General features: G+C 55.1%; 5 protein-coding genes across 5 annotated transcripts; 2 read left to right on the forward strand and 3 right to left on the reverse strand.

Moving 5' to 3' along the window:
* Positions 1–148: 148 nt before the first annotated feature.
* J7T55_002952 (minor allergen alt a 7) lies at positions 149–988 on the forward strand (the record flags this gene model as incomplete). The annotated part of the gene is made up of 3 exons (XM_053138079.1): positions 149–175; positions 339–424; positions 487–988. 3 exons carry the CDS (start codon positions 149–151, stop codon positions 986–988), a joined length of 615 nt encoding a protein of 204 aa, XP_052998820.1.
* Positions 989–1,334: 346 nt separating this feature from the next.
* Positions 1,335–2,349, reverse strand: J7T55_002953 (enoylhydratase isomerase; the record flags this gene model as incomplete). The annotated part of the gene is made up of 2 exons (XM_053138081.1): positions 1,335–1,945; positions 2,016–2,349. The coding sequence occupies 2 exons, from the start codon at positions 2,347–2,349 to the stop codon at positions 1,335–1,337; spliced, it is 945 nt and encodes a 314-aa protein (XP_052998821.1).
* A 593-nt stretch (positions 2,350–2,942) lies between these two features.
* J7T55_002954 (beta-flanking protein) lies at positions 2,943–3,940 on the reverse strand (the record flags this gene model as incomplete). Its single annotated transcript, XM_053138082.1, has 4 exons — positions 2,943–3,295; positions 3,409–3,579; positions 3,758–3,766; positions 3,910–3,940. The coding sequence occupies 4 exons, from the start codon at positions 3,938–3,940 to the stop codon at positions 2,943–2,945; spliced, it is 564 nt and encodes a 187-aa protein (XP_052998822.1).
* A 1,860-nt stretch (positions 3,941–5,800) lies between these two features.
* Positions 5,801–7,774, reverse strand: J7T55_002955 (zinc finger white collar 2 protein wc-2; the record flags this gene model as incomplete). The annotated part of the gene is made up of 3 exons (XM_053138083.1): positions 5,801–5,982; positions 6,050–7,319; positions 7,679–7,774. The coding sequence occupies 3 exons, from the start codon at positions 7,772–7,774 to the stop codon at positions 5,801–5,803; spliced, it is 1,548 nt and encodes a 515-aa protein (XP_052998823.1).
* Positions 7,775–10,373: 2,599 nt separating this feature from the next.
* Positions 10,374–14,321, forward strand: J7T55_002956 (dna repair protein rad50; the record flags this gene model as incomplete). Its single annotated transcript, XM_053138084.1, has 1 exon — positions 10,374–14,321. One exon carries the CDS (start codon positions 10,374–10,376, stop codon positions 14,319–14,321), a length of 3,948 nt encoding a protein of 1,315 aa, XP_052998824.1.
* Positions 14,322–14,483: the final 162 nt, after the last annotated feature.

Genomic DNA, 14,483 nt, shown 5'->3' on the forward strand with positions numbered 1-14,483 from the left:
ACTCCCCAGCTCAGCATATAATCTTTGTCTCAAGGACCAGCTCATTGTACCGAACACATCCCTATATACAGTAGCATACCTCAATCAGCTCTTAAACCCTTCAATTGACACCATCACTGTACTGTCAGACCACCTCAAGACATTCAAGATGGCTCCCAAGATCGCTATTGTCTACGTGAGTACTCACTCGTTTCTGCCATCTGATATCGTACCCCTCGCAACGGGCCATTCTTCTTTTGAACTTCATCAACATTATTGCCCACACACGCGTGTGAAAAATCACCTGAGAGTTTTCATAGCCACCAGACGCAATGCAATGACTAACAAAATCAATCTAGTATTCCATGTACGGGCACATCAAGCAGCTGGCAGAGGCTGAGAAGAAGGGAATTGAAGCCGCCGGCGGCTCAGCAGATATCTTCCAGTACGGGCCCAGCTTTTATCATCTCCGAAGCGTAACCCAGTCAAACTAACCCTCTCCTGCAGAATCCCAGAGACCCTCCCCCAGGACGTGCTAGACAAGATGTACGCGCCACCCAAGCCCACCGACATCAAGGTGCTGGAGGACCCGGCCACGCTGGCCGGCTACGACGGCTTCCTGCTCGGCATCCCGACCCGGTTCGGCAACTTCCCCGCGCAGTGGAAGGCCTTCTGGGACAAGACCGGCAAGCAGTGGCAGGGCGGCGACTTCCACGGCAAGCTGGCGGGCGTCTTCATCTCGACCGCCTCGCCCGGCGGCGGCCAGGAGTCCACGGCGCTGGCGGCCATGTCCACCCTCGCCCACCACGGCATCATCTACGTGCCGCTCGGCTACGCGAAGAACTTTGCCCAGCTGACCGACCTCTCCGAGGTCCACGGCGGCAGCCCCTGGGGCGCCGGCACCTTCGCCGCCGGCGACGGCTCGCGCCAGCCCTCCCCCAAGGAGCTCGAGGTCGCTGAGATCCAGGGCAAGTCGTTCTACGAGACCGTGGCCAAGTTCTCGGGTTGACTGCATGGAAGTAAGGGTGAGGAGAAGAAGGAGGAGAAGGCCGCAGGAGGGGCTGCTGCCACCTCGAAGAAGGAGGACACTAAGTCGACGCCCGCTGCTCAGCAACAAAATGGCGGCGCGGCTAAGAAAGAGAAGGATGGCGAGGGCCCTTGTGGGCTCCCCAAGAAGTGTACAATTCTATGAGATACCAAATAATGATTAACACATTTCAAGAACTTTATGGGAACGTGAAGAATTGTTTGGCTTCGCTTAGTGTTGTTTCTTCTCACAGATGCACTAATTCTCTCCGTGGTAAGTCCACAAGCCCAGCATGACACCCAGCAATGGTTATGAATCCCTTGACAGCTCAAAGCTTCGACTGCGGCCCCTTCAACTTGTCCTCCCACCACGGATACACGCTAGGCGCATTCTCCTCCATCGTTTCCTGAAACCGCGGCTCCCTCTTCTCCAGAAAGCTCGTCACGCCCTCGGCCACGTCCGCGCTGCGGAAGCGGTCATACAGCAGCTTGCTCTCGAGCAGATGCGCCTCCTCCGCGCTTCCCGGCGCGCGGAAGATCATGTCCCGCATGGTGACAACACTGACGACGGAGCAGTCGCGCGCCACGCCCTCGGCGAGCTGCAGCGCCCGCGGCAGCACCCCGGCCGCGTCGTCCACCACCTCGGTGAACAGCCCGTCCAGCACCCGGTCCGTGGGGCGGTACACGGCGCCCGTGGTGACGAGGTGCAGCGCGCGCGCGGCGCCAACCAGCCGCGGGAGGAAGAAGGAGCTGCACGCCTCCATCACCAGCCCGCGCCGCGCGAACACGAAGCCCACGCGCGACTGCGCCGCCGCCACGCGGATGTGGCACGGCAGCGTCATTGTTATCCCTACGCCTACTGCCGAGCCGTTCAGCGCTGCGATGACGGGCTTCTGGCAGCGGTATATGGCGAGGCTGACGCGCCCGCCCCCGTCGCGGTCTGGGGGGGATTATTTGTTAGCTAGGTGTTTGTGTAGCTCAGGGTGTGGCATTGGCTAAGTTGTACGTACGGGTATCCCTGGTCACTGATCCCAGGGCATCGGGAGGGCCATCATTTGCGTCTTTGGTAGAAAGAGGCGTGAACATGTCCATGCCGGCGCAGAAGATCTTGTTCTCCGGGTCGGAGCCGGCGAAGACGATGCATTTTACTCGTGGGTCGGAGCTGAGCGTGCCGAAAGCCTTCTCTAGTGACTCAATCATATCCCCGTTGAAGGCGTTCTTATATTTTGGCCGGTTGAGAATGACCATGATGATGGGCGTGACTGATTTTGAGGAGGGCGGGTGGTGCGAGAGGCGCACGGCTGGAAGGGAGAGGGCTTGGTACGAGTCTGGCAGGCTGGCCATTGTGTATGTCGTATCTGGTGTGGTGACTTCAAGTCATGAAGTTTGTGTAAGAGATCTGGTCTGTAAGCAGTAAGAAGATGTGCACATTGGTGTTGTGAAGTGAGATATCTGGAATCAGACTTCAAGTGAATACCTAGATATCTGGGATGTGAATATGTAGGTACGTAGGTATTTAGGTGTAAGTCCAGTCCCAAGTTGGAGAAGAGGGGTCGACATAGCGCTGTGCCGAGGTCGAGATGGAAAGGGGTCGACTAATCAGAATATCATAGGTGGTACCATGAAGTGAAACCCGCGGGACAAGCTCTGGGGTGCATGGCTCTGGAGAATTGTAGCAAAGCCCAAGACCAGTATTCCTCATGAAAGCACGTTGCTCATCAGTAGCGAGATGTCGACGAGCCGAGGCATGTCCCCCAAAAAGGCAACCGTACGGCAGGACCGGGAAGCTTGTATGTTGTATGTGTATGCGAAATCGCGTCAATTGTATTCAATGCGAATGAGGCCATGCTTCTGAAGAACATCGATTCATCCAATCTACCTACAGCAAACACTAGTAGCGCCGCTTTGAAGGTAGATAGCCGCTACATACCCGCGGTCTACATGAACTTGCTCGCCAGGCTCAACAGGCCACTGCTGCCACCGCCGCTCTCGCCGCCCCCCTTGCTCTTGAGGTACATCTTGAGGGCCATCTCGCCGGCCTGCTGCACGGCCGACTCCTTGGAGCTGTCGGAGCTGACCTTGCCGGCGGCGCTCTGCTGCTCGAACAGCTTGCTGGCCTCGCTCATGGCCAGGCCAATGAACTCGCTCTTGGAGCTGCCGCCCGACGAGCCACCGCCGCCCGAGAACATCTTGAGCGCCTGCAGCGCCGCGGCGTTGCCCATGCTCGACGAGTCGTGCTCGCTGCCGTCGTCTTCGCCTCCGTAGAGCTTCTTGTGGTGGTTCACGGCGGCTGTGTATCCCAGGTGTTAGCATTGTTCACCTTTGTGATCCTCTCCCGGTAACCATCCTCTATCGATGTGGTCGTTGGGTAAGTGATTTGGGCAGGTCAGGACAGTTGCGTACCCTCCTCGTCGACGGGCTCGTTGGCCAGCTGGTTCTTCTTGCCCAGGAAGCTCCCGATCACAGAGGAGAAGATGTCCCCGTCGCCGCCTGCGTTGCGCTTGGCGTGCTCGGCGGCACCAGTGAAGTCGTCATCGTCATCGTCGAAGGGAACATGACCGCCGCGAGGGGGAACTGTGAAGATGGGAAGGTCGTGTTAGTCGAGTTGCTCCTCTCGCCGACAGGTGGACCGGGTAACACTTGCGCTGTCCACCACCTCCGCCTCCGCTGCCGCCATAGCTGCCGCCTGCGCGTGGCAATACATATCAGTAAGTGGAATAAGGGTCGTTACGAACATGGCGTCAGATCTTACTGCCGAATTCTGCGATGTCACCCGGCGATTAGTTTGCAGTTCCAACAAAGCTAGGAGCCGTATGCATCGTGAAGCTTCCCCAAGCTCGAGGCTTGGCACGGCGCTTCACAGCGCGGGGTAGCTCTTGCGGGTGTGTCTGCTGCTGTACTCACCAGGCTGCTCGCCTCGACCTTCGTAAGACATTGTGATGTTGTGGTGGTTTGAGTGCTTGAACTCTATTTCCAAGATGGTAGGCACAAGACAAGATTATTGCAAAGATGCAGATGAGTCTTGCATAAAGTTCTGGGGCCAACAAATATCTCACCATATGTAGGCGACCGCAAAAGAGGGAGCCGTCGTCACTGACTGCCCACTGCCCCCCTTTTGGGCCTGCGTGTAGCTGGCTGGCTGTGCGCGGTGACGAAAGCGGGGCAAGCCAGGCTGCGCATGCCTGAAACTCAGACGGGTTGCAGGGTTGGTAACAGACCGCCAGACTAAATGCAGATCGCCCATGAGATCCCTGGTATCTCCCCATCCCATCACAGTCGACCAGATCCGACCTGGCTCGAGCTGTCTGACAGCAGCATGGGCCAGTCTCTATTTTGGTCTCCTCTGGAGGCCAATGAGGACTCATTACTGCAGGATGCTCGCGCGTGTGTGCAGAGTTCAGGCAAGTGGAGGGAGGAAGGGTGTGTGGGGGTGGCAGGTCTGAAGCTCGCCCGAGCTCTTGTCCCTGGTGTTGATTTGCTGTTGCAAGCGACTCCCTCTTGCATGGTCGCATGAAGAGTTTCAACAGCTCATGCGAAGGTGGAATTCCATGCTCGGCAGCATGAGTATCTGGCAGGATTCCCGACAATGTAAAGGATCAAGTCTTGGTTTACCCGCTAAGCACATGATTGAGAGCGTTGGGTCAAGCTTCTCAATGAGGAATCTGGCTAGTGCCAGGATGCATCAGATCAGACTCTTTACATCTTACGAATGCATAGAGAACGATGGACGTCCTAGTGTTTTCTTATTGGTGTGCTGTTCGGCGGAAATTGTAATGTAGCTTGGATTTGAATAAGAATATAGAAGGACCGAGTGTCCTGTTATTCATGCAACCGCCGAGACGGCCGAGTGTTGAAGAGGAGGATAGTTTGAAAGTTTATACATACACATAACTACCCCAGGGTAGATAGACTAAGTCCTTCCAACTGCTAAAGAGCCAGTCTATAAATGAGAAATCGATAAGGCTCATACAAGTTGATTTCTGAACGTATCTCGTCAGACAAATATCCAGACTGCACCCGATATCCTGTGTGATTGTCTGGGGTCCCCAGAATCAACATCACCAGCACTACCACCACCAACATCATTCGCTACCAAGACAGGGCAAAAGTTGACTCTTCCCAACCGGCCAAACACCTCGAAGAATCGTCACGACAATATTCAACCCTTCCCAGAAAGTGGCAGACCTAGTCGGTGCCCAAACTCCTCGGGCTGTTCCCAAGAGGGGTACGTCTAGCTCGTCGTTTTGGAGATGGACAGCATGGCCCTGCCATCTCGGCGGTATCTGTACGCTCACCCTCCCAAGCTGAGCTCGTGTATGCATGCGAGTGCGCCTCAATGACCGGCCATTGGCGTATATTCGCTCTTCGACGCCCCGTCTGCACCCTTTCACAGCCGACAAGTCTCGGAATTGCCCCGCCCTGTAGCACAACAACATCAATAAACACCGCAATCTCTGTGCCGCCGTCACATTATCCAGCCGGTATGCCACAGGACCTATGCATCTTTCCCCACGAAAGGATCCGTGGCTTCGTGAATTTCGTACCCCGATCTCAGGGTTACCGCACACCCAAAATAAAACGCCGTCCGCGAGGATCTATCCGTAGTGGTGAATTTTGCTATCGAAGTAGCAGGTTCCCAAGAACGCCGGTAAGGGACTACAATGATATGTATGTCTGCACGTGGGCCAGGCCAGTCCGAGGAGGGCGCAGCCCGAAGAAGAATAAGTAAGACAGGAGGACCTGTCGAGACAGAGTGGGATAATGGAGCCCGTGAGCTGTCGTTGTCGCGGTTCCATTACGACTGAGTGTGATCTAGCAAGGGCACACTCCCTCCCATGCTGTGACTGCCACCGCCCCCACCTGCTGGACCGGAGGTGCTCTTCTTCTTCTCCTTCTTGGCCCATCGGAGGCCGCAGGCATTGCACAGTGTCTTGGGGCCACTGGGTCCTTTGCGCCACTCGGGGGAGTCGAGAGTGCCTAAATTAGCATGTCAGAGACAGTATCCGGACAACTACAGCTTTCCAATTACGCCTCGCAAACTCACCGCAGTCTGTGCAGACGTATTCCTCAGCAACCTTGAGCTTCTTCTTCTTTTCGCCGGTGCGTGGGTCTCTGTCCATGGGTATTGCTATACCGGCATCGCCTTTGATGAGTGTCGGGCTCGCGTTACCTGTCGTGATGCCCCTACTTCTCTCGCCCTCGTTATAGCGCAAGCCGGTGAGCCTCTCTATATTTGTGTCGCCGTGAGTGCCTTCGTACCGGGCCATCTTGTCCCTGATGGAGTCTGGCCGGTTGCCTGCTGTGACGCCCTCGAGATTCTCCCTGGTCAGGGCTATGTTTAGTGGGTTTGGCCTCTCAGGCGGGGGCATTGCTGCTGCGTCCGAGCTGGAGCGGTAGAAACTGGGGCTCTGCCCCATGGGCGTCATGTTGGTAGCTTCGGATGGTGTCATGTCTCCTCGGCTGTCCTGGCTCTGGCGCCAGCTGCGGGCGGCCTCCTCAGTCTCCGCCTCCTCCTCCCTGCGCAGCTCCGCTATCCTTCTTCTGAGTCGCTCGTTCTCTATCTTGTGTTCGAGGAAGGAATCGAGGAGCGTAGCATTCTCCTGCTGTTGGTAGGCACGCGCCATGAAGAACACAGCTTGGCAGAAGGCTGACTGGTTGTTCGGATTGGCTGCAAACCTGGCTGCAGCTATATGTGCGTGACCAACGGACTCGAAGATCTCGTAGTTGCCATCTTTCTTTTTTAGCCTGTGAAATAGCCTCATCTGGCTGCCCGACGCGATTGCCTCGTTCAATTCAGTGAGCAGGAGGCCTTGGTCGTCTGCATGTGTGAAGTCCTTGAGGAACTTCTCGAGAATATCGTCCGGCAGATAGCCAGTCAAGGCCGTAACGCTTGGGGAGACGTGTTTGACCCGACCGTCGGCGTCTAGGATCATCAGTAGGTCCTTGAGCTCCTCGACGACCTTGGCCGGCCAATTCCTCCTCTTGGTGAACTCGGTCAAGGTCGAGCCGCTGGGCATCTGCGTGGATGGGGTCATGGCAAAGCTGGTCATGGGCTGAGGGCCGGCTCCAGGGCCAGTCTCTTCGGAAGGGGATTGTTGGTAGTTCTGTAAGCTCAGAGGGCCGGCGCCGAGGCCGTTTTGCTGGGCCAAGGACCCGTGTTGTGGGCTGGTGGCCCCACCCATAAGCTGGGGGTTGAAGGTGGTCGACATGCCCAGGCCTGCGTCGTCAGACTGATCCATGCTCATGGACATGCTCGTGTCGAGGTTGAACATGAAGTTGTCGTGGAGCGCCATCATGTCTTGGCCGTCGGTCATCTGCAGGTCAGAAGAGACCCAGGGTCAGCCAAACATTGAACGGTTAGAAAGCGTGAAGGCGAACGTGAACAGAAGCGCTGGCGCGGGCGCGGGCGCAGGCGTGCAAGTGGAAATGGGAGTGAGGGAGACCCCCTGGTCCCAAGCCGGTGATTGCCCGCTGCAGCTGCAAGCTGCAAGGACGATGCGCCCAAAGCACACAAGCTGAACAAGCAGCCAAGGTCGAGGTCGGTGTGAGTGGCTGCTTGCTGCTCGTGCACAGCAAAAGCAACAGGCAGAGAGTTCAGAGAAGTGACAGTGACAGTGAGGAGTGGGGCAGCTGATCTGAGCTTGCGAATGGAATGATGGAGCCAAATACATACCCCGATTCCGTTCATGTCTTGCATGCCAAAATTGCCAAAGTCGAACATGTTGTTGGACGCAGGCCCCGGGGGAGGCTGCGGGGGCCCTTGAGACATCGCGGTCCAGCACCTGGCCTGGTCTACCTAGAACCTAGATATTTCGGGTCTAGGGAGCGGGGATCTCGTCCGGACATGTATAGTGGCATGTATATCGTCGATGTCGACAGGCGCTGAGCCCGCGGCTGCAGCATCTGAGGTTGTCCTTGCCCTTGCCCTCCTGTCTGGTTGAGCGCGGAGGGTGCGAGCAGCGTGCAGCGAGCAGCAGATGGCAGATGGCAGAGCAGCCCTGAGGGCGCTGAGTCGCGGTGTTTCTTCAGGGCGTTTCCCACAAACCTGGCAGGGCCACATCAAGGAGCAGCCAACAGCCTGCACCCAGGAGCCAGAAGCCAGGAGCCAGAAGCGAGACGGCCGGGAATAGACAGGCACAGATATGTAACTGGTGCTTGCTGGTGCAGGGCTTGGGAACGGGCCTGCAGGTGGGCATGCGGTCGTGGCTCGGGATAAGTGCTCGGGATAGACTATGGTCGAGGTGAAGTGCCCAGGTGTGGTGGCCTTGCGAGCAACCTTTTTTCTTGCATACATGGACTAGACAGACTAGCAGTCTCCTTATATTATGTAAAACAGACAACCTTGTGGAAGCCGGGCCAAGTGGACGGGGACAGCCGCCAGAAAAGATTGCAGAGGCTTCGGAGCGGCGCATGTGGTCCCCTAATGAGACATGGTGCTATCCACGGTATCCATGGCGGCTGCGCTGGTACAGGCGGTCGGGAGGTGTGTGCGGGTTGGGCAGGCGGGCAACAAGGGCAAGGAGAAGCTGGGCTTTGCTGGGAGCTGGGAGCTGGGAGCTGATCGGAAGGGGGGGAGGGGGGATGGTAGGAGGGGAGGAGGGGACATGGGATTTCTAGCCGCAGGAATGGGGAATTGCAAAATCCAGTCCCAGGCCTGCAGGTCCGCGAGATCCCCACTAAAAAGCTGCCCAAGGCCTGAGCATTAAGCATTCTAGACTCGGTGCTCGATTCATGTGAAGACGATCAGATCAAATGGCAGCCAACGCTCTACCCGAGGAGACCACGCTGGTTGATAAGTCTTGTTTCATGGCTGGAGAACTCAGACGGTGATCGTTATGGTATCTTCCCTTCTGCCTTCTCGAGACCACATCACAAGCAGCCCAGTCACTGACTAGACTAATACTATATCATATCTACTCACCAACGCCTCGGCTGTCTGCCGGATTCCCACGGTCCTTTGTCATAAGAACATCGATCAAGCTGTCGGCTCGGAGTCACACAACCCTCCTTCCAGCCCCGGTAGACAGATCTCGGCTGACAAAAGGGACGAACGAAACCAACACGCCTCACACCTGTCATGGCCCCTGCGACTGCGACTGCGGAACAAAGTCTGCTCAAAGAGTGAACCCCAGATGGTGCTGTGCTACCTTATCGTCCGACCAAGCTGTCTCGAAGCCCGGGACTGTGGGGACTATCTTGGACCCTGACTTTTGGGGAAGCCACCGATCTTAGCCTCTGTTCCCCTTCTCGACCCTTGGCTTCAAAGGCAGCTAGCTGCACGGTATTTAGTGACTAACTGATTGATATTGACGTGCTACCGCAACTGGGGGTCCGTCAGTGTGCGTCGGTTTCTCTACCGCGAAGGAAACTTCAAGTCCGGAGCTGAACATGTAGCCGTCATCAAACAATGGGTCTCGGACCAAAAGCTCCGGTCACCGCTTGGATTGTTGGCATTGAGCCGTAGCTTCAAACCTTGCCCACCTCGAAATTCGTACTCGTTGCCGAGTTCTTTGCTCAGTCAAAGGCACTACTCGAGTCAAACAGTCTGACAGTTCAATGCAACGAAAGCAAAGACCACAATAAGCGACGCAACCTCGAGCGAAAAAGAAGACTGCCGACTTGAACCGTGTCTCTTCTGTCTCTCGGCTATTTTGGCACCTATCGCTTGGGGAGAGCAACATTTGTGACGTCTCCCTACCGTAGCCCAACCACAGGCCGAAGTCCTCTCGTGATTGTCAATGTAAATCTACCTACATCCGTCGAGTGCTGTCCACTTCCAACAAGTTCTCGCGTGGAGACACATGACAAGTTTGGTTAGTTTGGGTGCTTTGCTCGAAGCTACCGAGTCCAAAATCGTGCGTGAGTGCTGAGTGCTCAGTCTCTGTGTGATCGTTTCTTCTCGTCTACTCGAATATGTTGCATTGTCATCTCATCTCCACGGGATATTCCTTGTGCTCAGTAGCAATCACCTATGCGCCAAACAGCGGCAATAGTTGAGCTCTAAATGTGCTTCGCTCAGAAGTTTTCACAGAGCAAGAGGGGTCCTAAAACAGACACCCAGGCAGCAGCCCCAGCTTGCCCAGCTGCCCAGCTGACCTGGCGTTGGGCCCCACTTTTACCAGATGCTGCCAGACGCGCCTGCCTTGACTTTAATTGACACGGGCACGCGTTTGCCTTCACTGACCTGACAGAATCTTGATGTCTTCAGCAAGCAAATCCCAGCAGACACAAGAGTCATCTCCCTTCCACTGTCTACCATCTACTCTCCGCTATCTGCGGTCATCCATCCCATCGACTCTTCACCTGAGACAAGCAATTGCAAGATCCGTGGCTGCTCACATGAGCATCGCCAACTCTCCCTTGACAAGATGTCGCGCATCGAGGGAATGACTGTCCAGGGAATCCGTTCCTTTGGTCCCCTGGTCCGTGAACAGATCACCCTCAATACCCCGCTGACCTTGATCGTCGGGTACAATGGCTCGGGCAAGACAACCATCATTGAGTGTCTCAAGTATGCCACAACCGGCGACCTGCCACCCAACAGCAAAGGTGGTGCCTTCGTGTACGATCCCAAACTTCACACCAACAAAGAAGTCCCAGCTTCTGTGGTCCTCAAGTTCAAGGGCACGGATGGGACGAGATATATCGTCAACCGCCATCTCAAAGTCACCTTGATGAAGACTGGGAACCGCAAATTCCAAACCCTTGAGACCTCGATCAAAGAGGTCCTTCCCAATGGAGAAAAAAACACCAAGTCGTCCAACGTTGGACAGGTCGATGAGATGGTGCCCAACCGCCTAGGTGTAGCACCTGCCATCCTTGACTCGGTCATCTTTTGCCACCAGGACGAGTCGCTCTGGCCCATGAGCGAGCCATCAGCCCTCAAGAAGAAATTTGACGAGATATTTGAGGCCCAAAAGTACACCAAAGCCATTGAACAACTAAAAGTGGTTCGGAAAAAACAGGCCGAGGAGCTTCGTAAACTCCAGGTCCATCACAAGCACAACGAGGAGAACAAAGACAAGGGCCAGAAGAACCAGAAATTGTGCCAGCAGCTGACTGATGAAATTGAGAAATGCCGCGAGAGGGTGAGTGCCATCGACAAAGAAGTGAACGAACTTCGGCAAGAAGAGAGAGCGTCCCGCGAGGAGGCCAACGAGTTCCTGAGTATCATGAACGACCTTAAATACAACATGGACCAGTTTCAGTTTAGGCAGAGCAATGTCGACGAGCTTCGCGAATCTATTCAGATGATGAACGAGGACGACGATGAGCTTCGGAGAGCACTCGATCAGTACGGGACCCGACTTGAGCGACTGCAAACTGACATCGACCAAAACTCGTCGGATTACCGAAGCTTACAGGACGAGGTCAGCAAAACTGAGAACAATCTAAATACGAAGCTCGGCGAAAAGGGTAGGCTTCAGTCGGACAAGGACAAGTACGAACGCCAGCTGCAAACTCGCGTTGAAATGATCCAGGCAGCAGCGCATGCCCATGAGATACGAGGGTTTGATGGTGACTTGGATGACGTCCAAGTTCGACTTTTTAATGAAAAGATCCACGGAATCTTCAACAGCAAGAAGAAGGAGCACGAGCAGTTGCAAAGTCGGATCTCGCGCGAGGCGGATACGGCGAATAGAGGCATCTCAGAGCTAGAAAACACGAAAAATGCCAAGACCTCCGAGAGGACATTTGCGAAACAGAAAAAAGCCGAAAATGATCGCAAGGTCAAGCGTCTTCAGACAGACGTGGACTCGGTGAAGTGTGACGAGGTTCTCATCGATCGTCTTGAAAGTGACAAGACGTTGCTGAACGATCGCTACCAACAAGCCCAGGCGGGACTTGTAAGCAATGACTTCGATGAGAAGATACGAGAGACGCAGAAGGAACTGCGCGAGCTGGAGCAGCAGGGCGACGACCTAAACAGCGAGCTTGTCAACTGTACCCGGCTTGCCTCTGAGCTGGCTCAATTGGATCTACGCAAGACAGAAGCCCGAGACCGTGAGGCAAGCCTGAATAATTTGACCACGCGGTGGAGCAAGATGCTCGGTGAACAGGTGCGACCTGACTGGAAATTGGAGTCCCTCGATGCCGATTTCAGGGCCAAATTGAGCGAGAAGACTGCTGCTCTAGACAAAGAGAAGGATGCATGTGACCAGTTGCAGCAGAAACTGAAGCAAGTGGATTACAAGCTCTCTGAAGCCAGCAAGCAGCATCAGAAGTTAACGGATAACAAGGCGGTCAGTGAAGCAGCTGTTCTGGATGTTCTCAAAGAAACGGTGGAAGATCCATCAGCAGTCACAATTGATGCATACAACGACGAACTGGAAGATCTGGAGACAACGAAAATGGAACTCGAGAAGGATTTGAGTTTGTTTGATCATATGAAGCTGTACTGGACCCAGGCGCAGACTTGTTTGCAAACGAAGAACAAGTGCCACATGTGCGATCGTCCCTTTGACGAGGACCGCTCCAAATCGAAACTTGTGGCAAAGATTAACAAACATCTCAACGATGAATCAAAGGCCGAGTTGGAGCAAGAATTTCGTGATGCTGATAAGAAGTTGGACCGTTTGCGGGAGGTTCGCCCAAAACACGATACTCTCTTGCGGCTTGCGAAAGAGTTGCCGGCAAGTGAGAAGGCGATTGACGAAGCCAGGAGGGAGAGGGACGACGTCTTGGGAAAGCTCGAGGTGGCAGACAAGCACCGAAGGGAAGCAAGCGAGAAGATGGAAGGGCTACAGTCGGTCTCTAGCGTCGTTTCTGAAATCACGCAGCTGGCCAAGGCAATCACGGATGCAAAGGAGCAGATCGAACATTTGGAAAGATCCCAGAAGCAGTCCGGCGGATCGACACGTACCCCCGGAGAGGTGGACGAAGCACGGGCGATCTGCACAGAAGAGACGCGGAAAGTCAAGAAGCGACTCGACAACCTGACTGCAGACAGGCAACGAAGCCGCGACCTCGTCAGCAACCTCGAACTAGAGAGCAGTAAGCTTGATGGCAAGCTTGCTCAAGCGAGACAGCTTATGGACAAAAAGCAGAGCTTATCTAGTGACCTCAAGTCATTGAAGGAGGACAACCAGGCGCAGGATGCGAAGATTTCCGAAATTGATGCGCAGCTCATTGAGCTCCAACCCAAAATCGATGCCGCGAGAGCGCAGCGTGACGACGCTCTTGCAACTGGGCGCAGGAAGGCAGAAAAGGTAGCCGAGGAACGTGATACCGTTGCACGCACCCTCAATCAACTGAAGATCATTGAGGATGACATCCAAGCCTATGCGGACCGCGGCGGGGAGTCCAATCTGGCCTCGGTTGAGAGATCCATCCAGGGTCTCCAGCAACTGCTCACTCGACAGAAAGGCGAGATGGAAGAACTCATGAAACGCATCAATTCGCAGAAGGAGGAGCTGTCACAAGGCGATTGGAATAAGAAGAATATCAGGGACAACCTCAAGTTCCGAGAGAACTGCCTTCTCCTCGAAAAGTTGAAGGAGAAAATCGAACGTTTGAAGTCCGAAGACGCGGAGAAGGACTACGACCGCCTCATTACTCAAGCCAAGAAACTTGACCGCGACATCAGTGTTCTCACAGCCGAAAGGAGCGAAGTGATTGGTCAGAGCAGGGCCACGGACAACGACTTAAAGCGGCAGATTGAACTCTACGAACAAGAATACAGGGACGCCGAGGACAAATTCAGAGAATCCAGTATTCAGATGATGGCTACCAAGGGTGCCATTGCCGATCTGGCCACATTTGGCGACTCGCTGGACAAGGCCATCATGCAGTACCACTCGATCAAGATGGAGGAAATCAACCGCATCGCGAGTGATCTGTGGCGCGCGACGTACCAAGGCACTGACATCGACACGATCGCCATCCGCTCGGAGAACGAGAACGCGTCATCGACTGGCACGCGGCGAAACTACAACTACCGCGTCATCATGGTCAAGCAGGACACAGAGATGGACATGCGCGGCCGCTGCTCGGCGGGACAGAAGGTGCTGGCCAGCATCATCATCCGGCTGGCGCTGGCCGAGTCGTTCGGCGTCAACTGCGGACTGATCGCGCTGGACGAGCCCACGACCAATCTGGACAGCGACAACATCAGGTCGCTGGCCCAGAGCCTGCACGGCATCATCAAGGCGCGCCAGGCGCAGGCCAACTTTCAACTCGTCGTCATCACGCACGACGAGGAGTTCTTGCGCCACATGCGGTGCTCCGACTTCTGCGACTCATTCTTCCGAGTCAAGCGTGACGAGAACCAGTGCAGTACGATCAAGAAGGAGAATATATCAATGATTACGGACTAGAGCATGCTGTCTCTCCATCCGGTGGGCGACAGTTGCGTGAAGATGAGCCTGGAGTTGGGATGTCTAAATTGAGGGCAAGGTTGGCGTTTTGGCATTGGATCGCATTTACAATGAGCTTTGTTTGCTGCGTACATAGCATGATGGATGAGTGAAGAGCTTCGA

This window comes from Diaporthe amygdali (assembly GCF_026229845.1).
Source record: "Diaporthe amygdali strain CAA958 chromosome Unknown NODE_3_length_2959817_cov_65_330692, whole genome shotgun sequence".
NCBI classification, from domain to species: domain Eukaryota; kingdom Fungi; phylum Ascomycota; class Sordariomycetes; order Diaporthales; family Diaporthaceae; genus Diaporthe; species Diaporthe amygdali.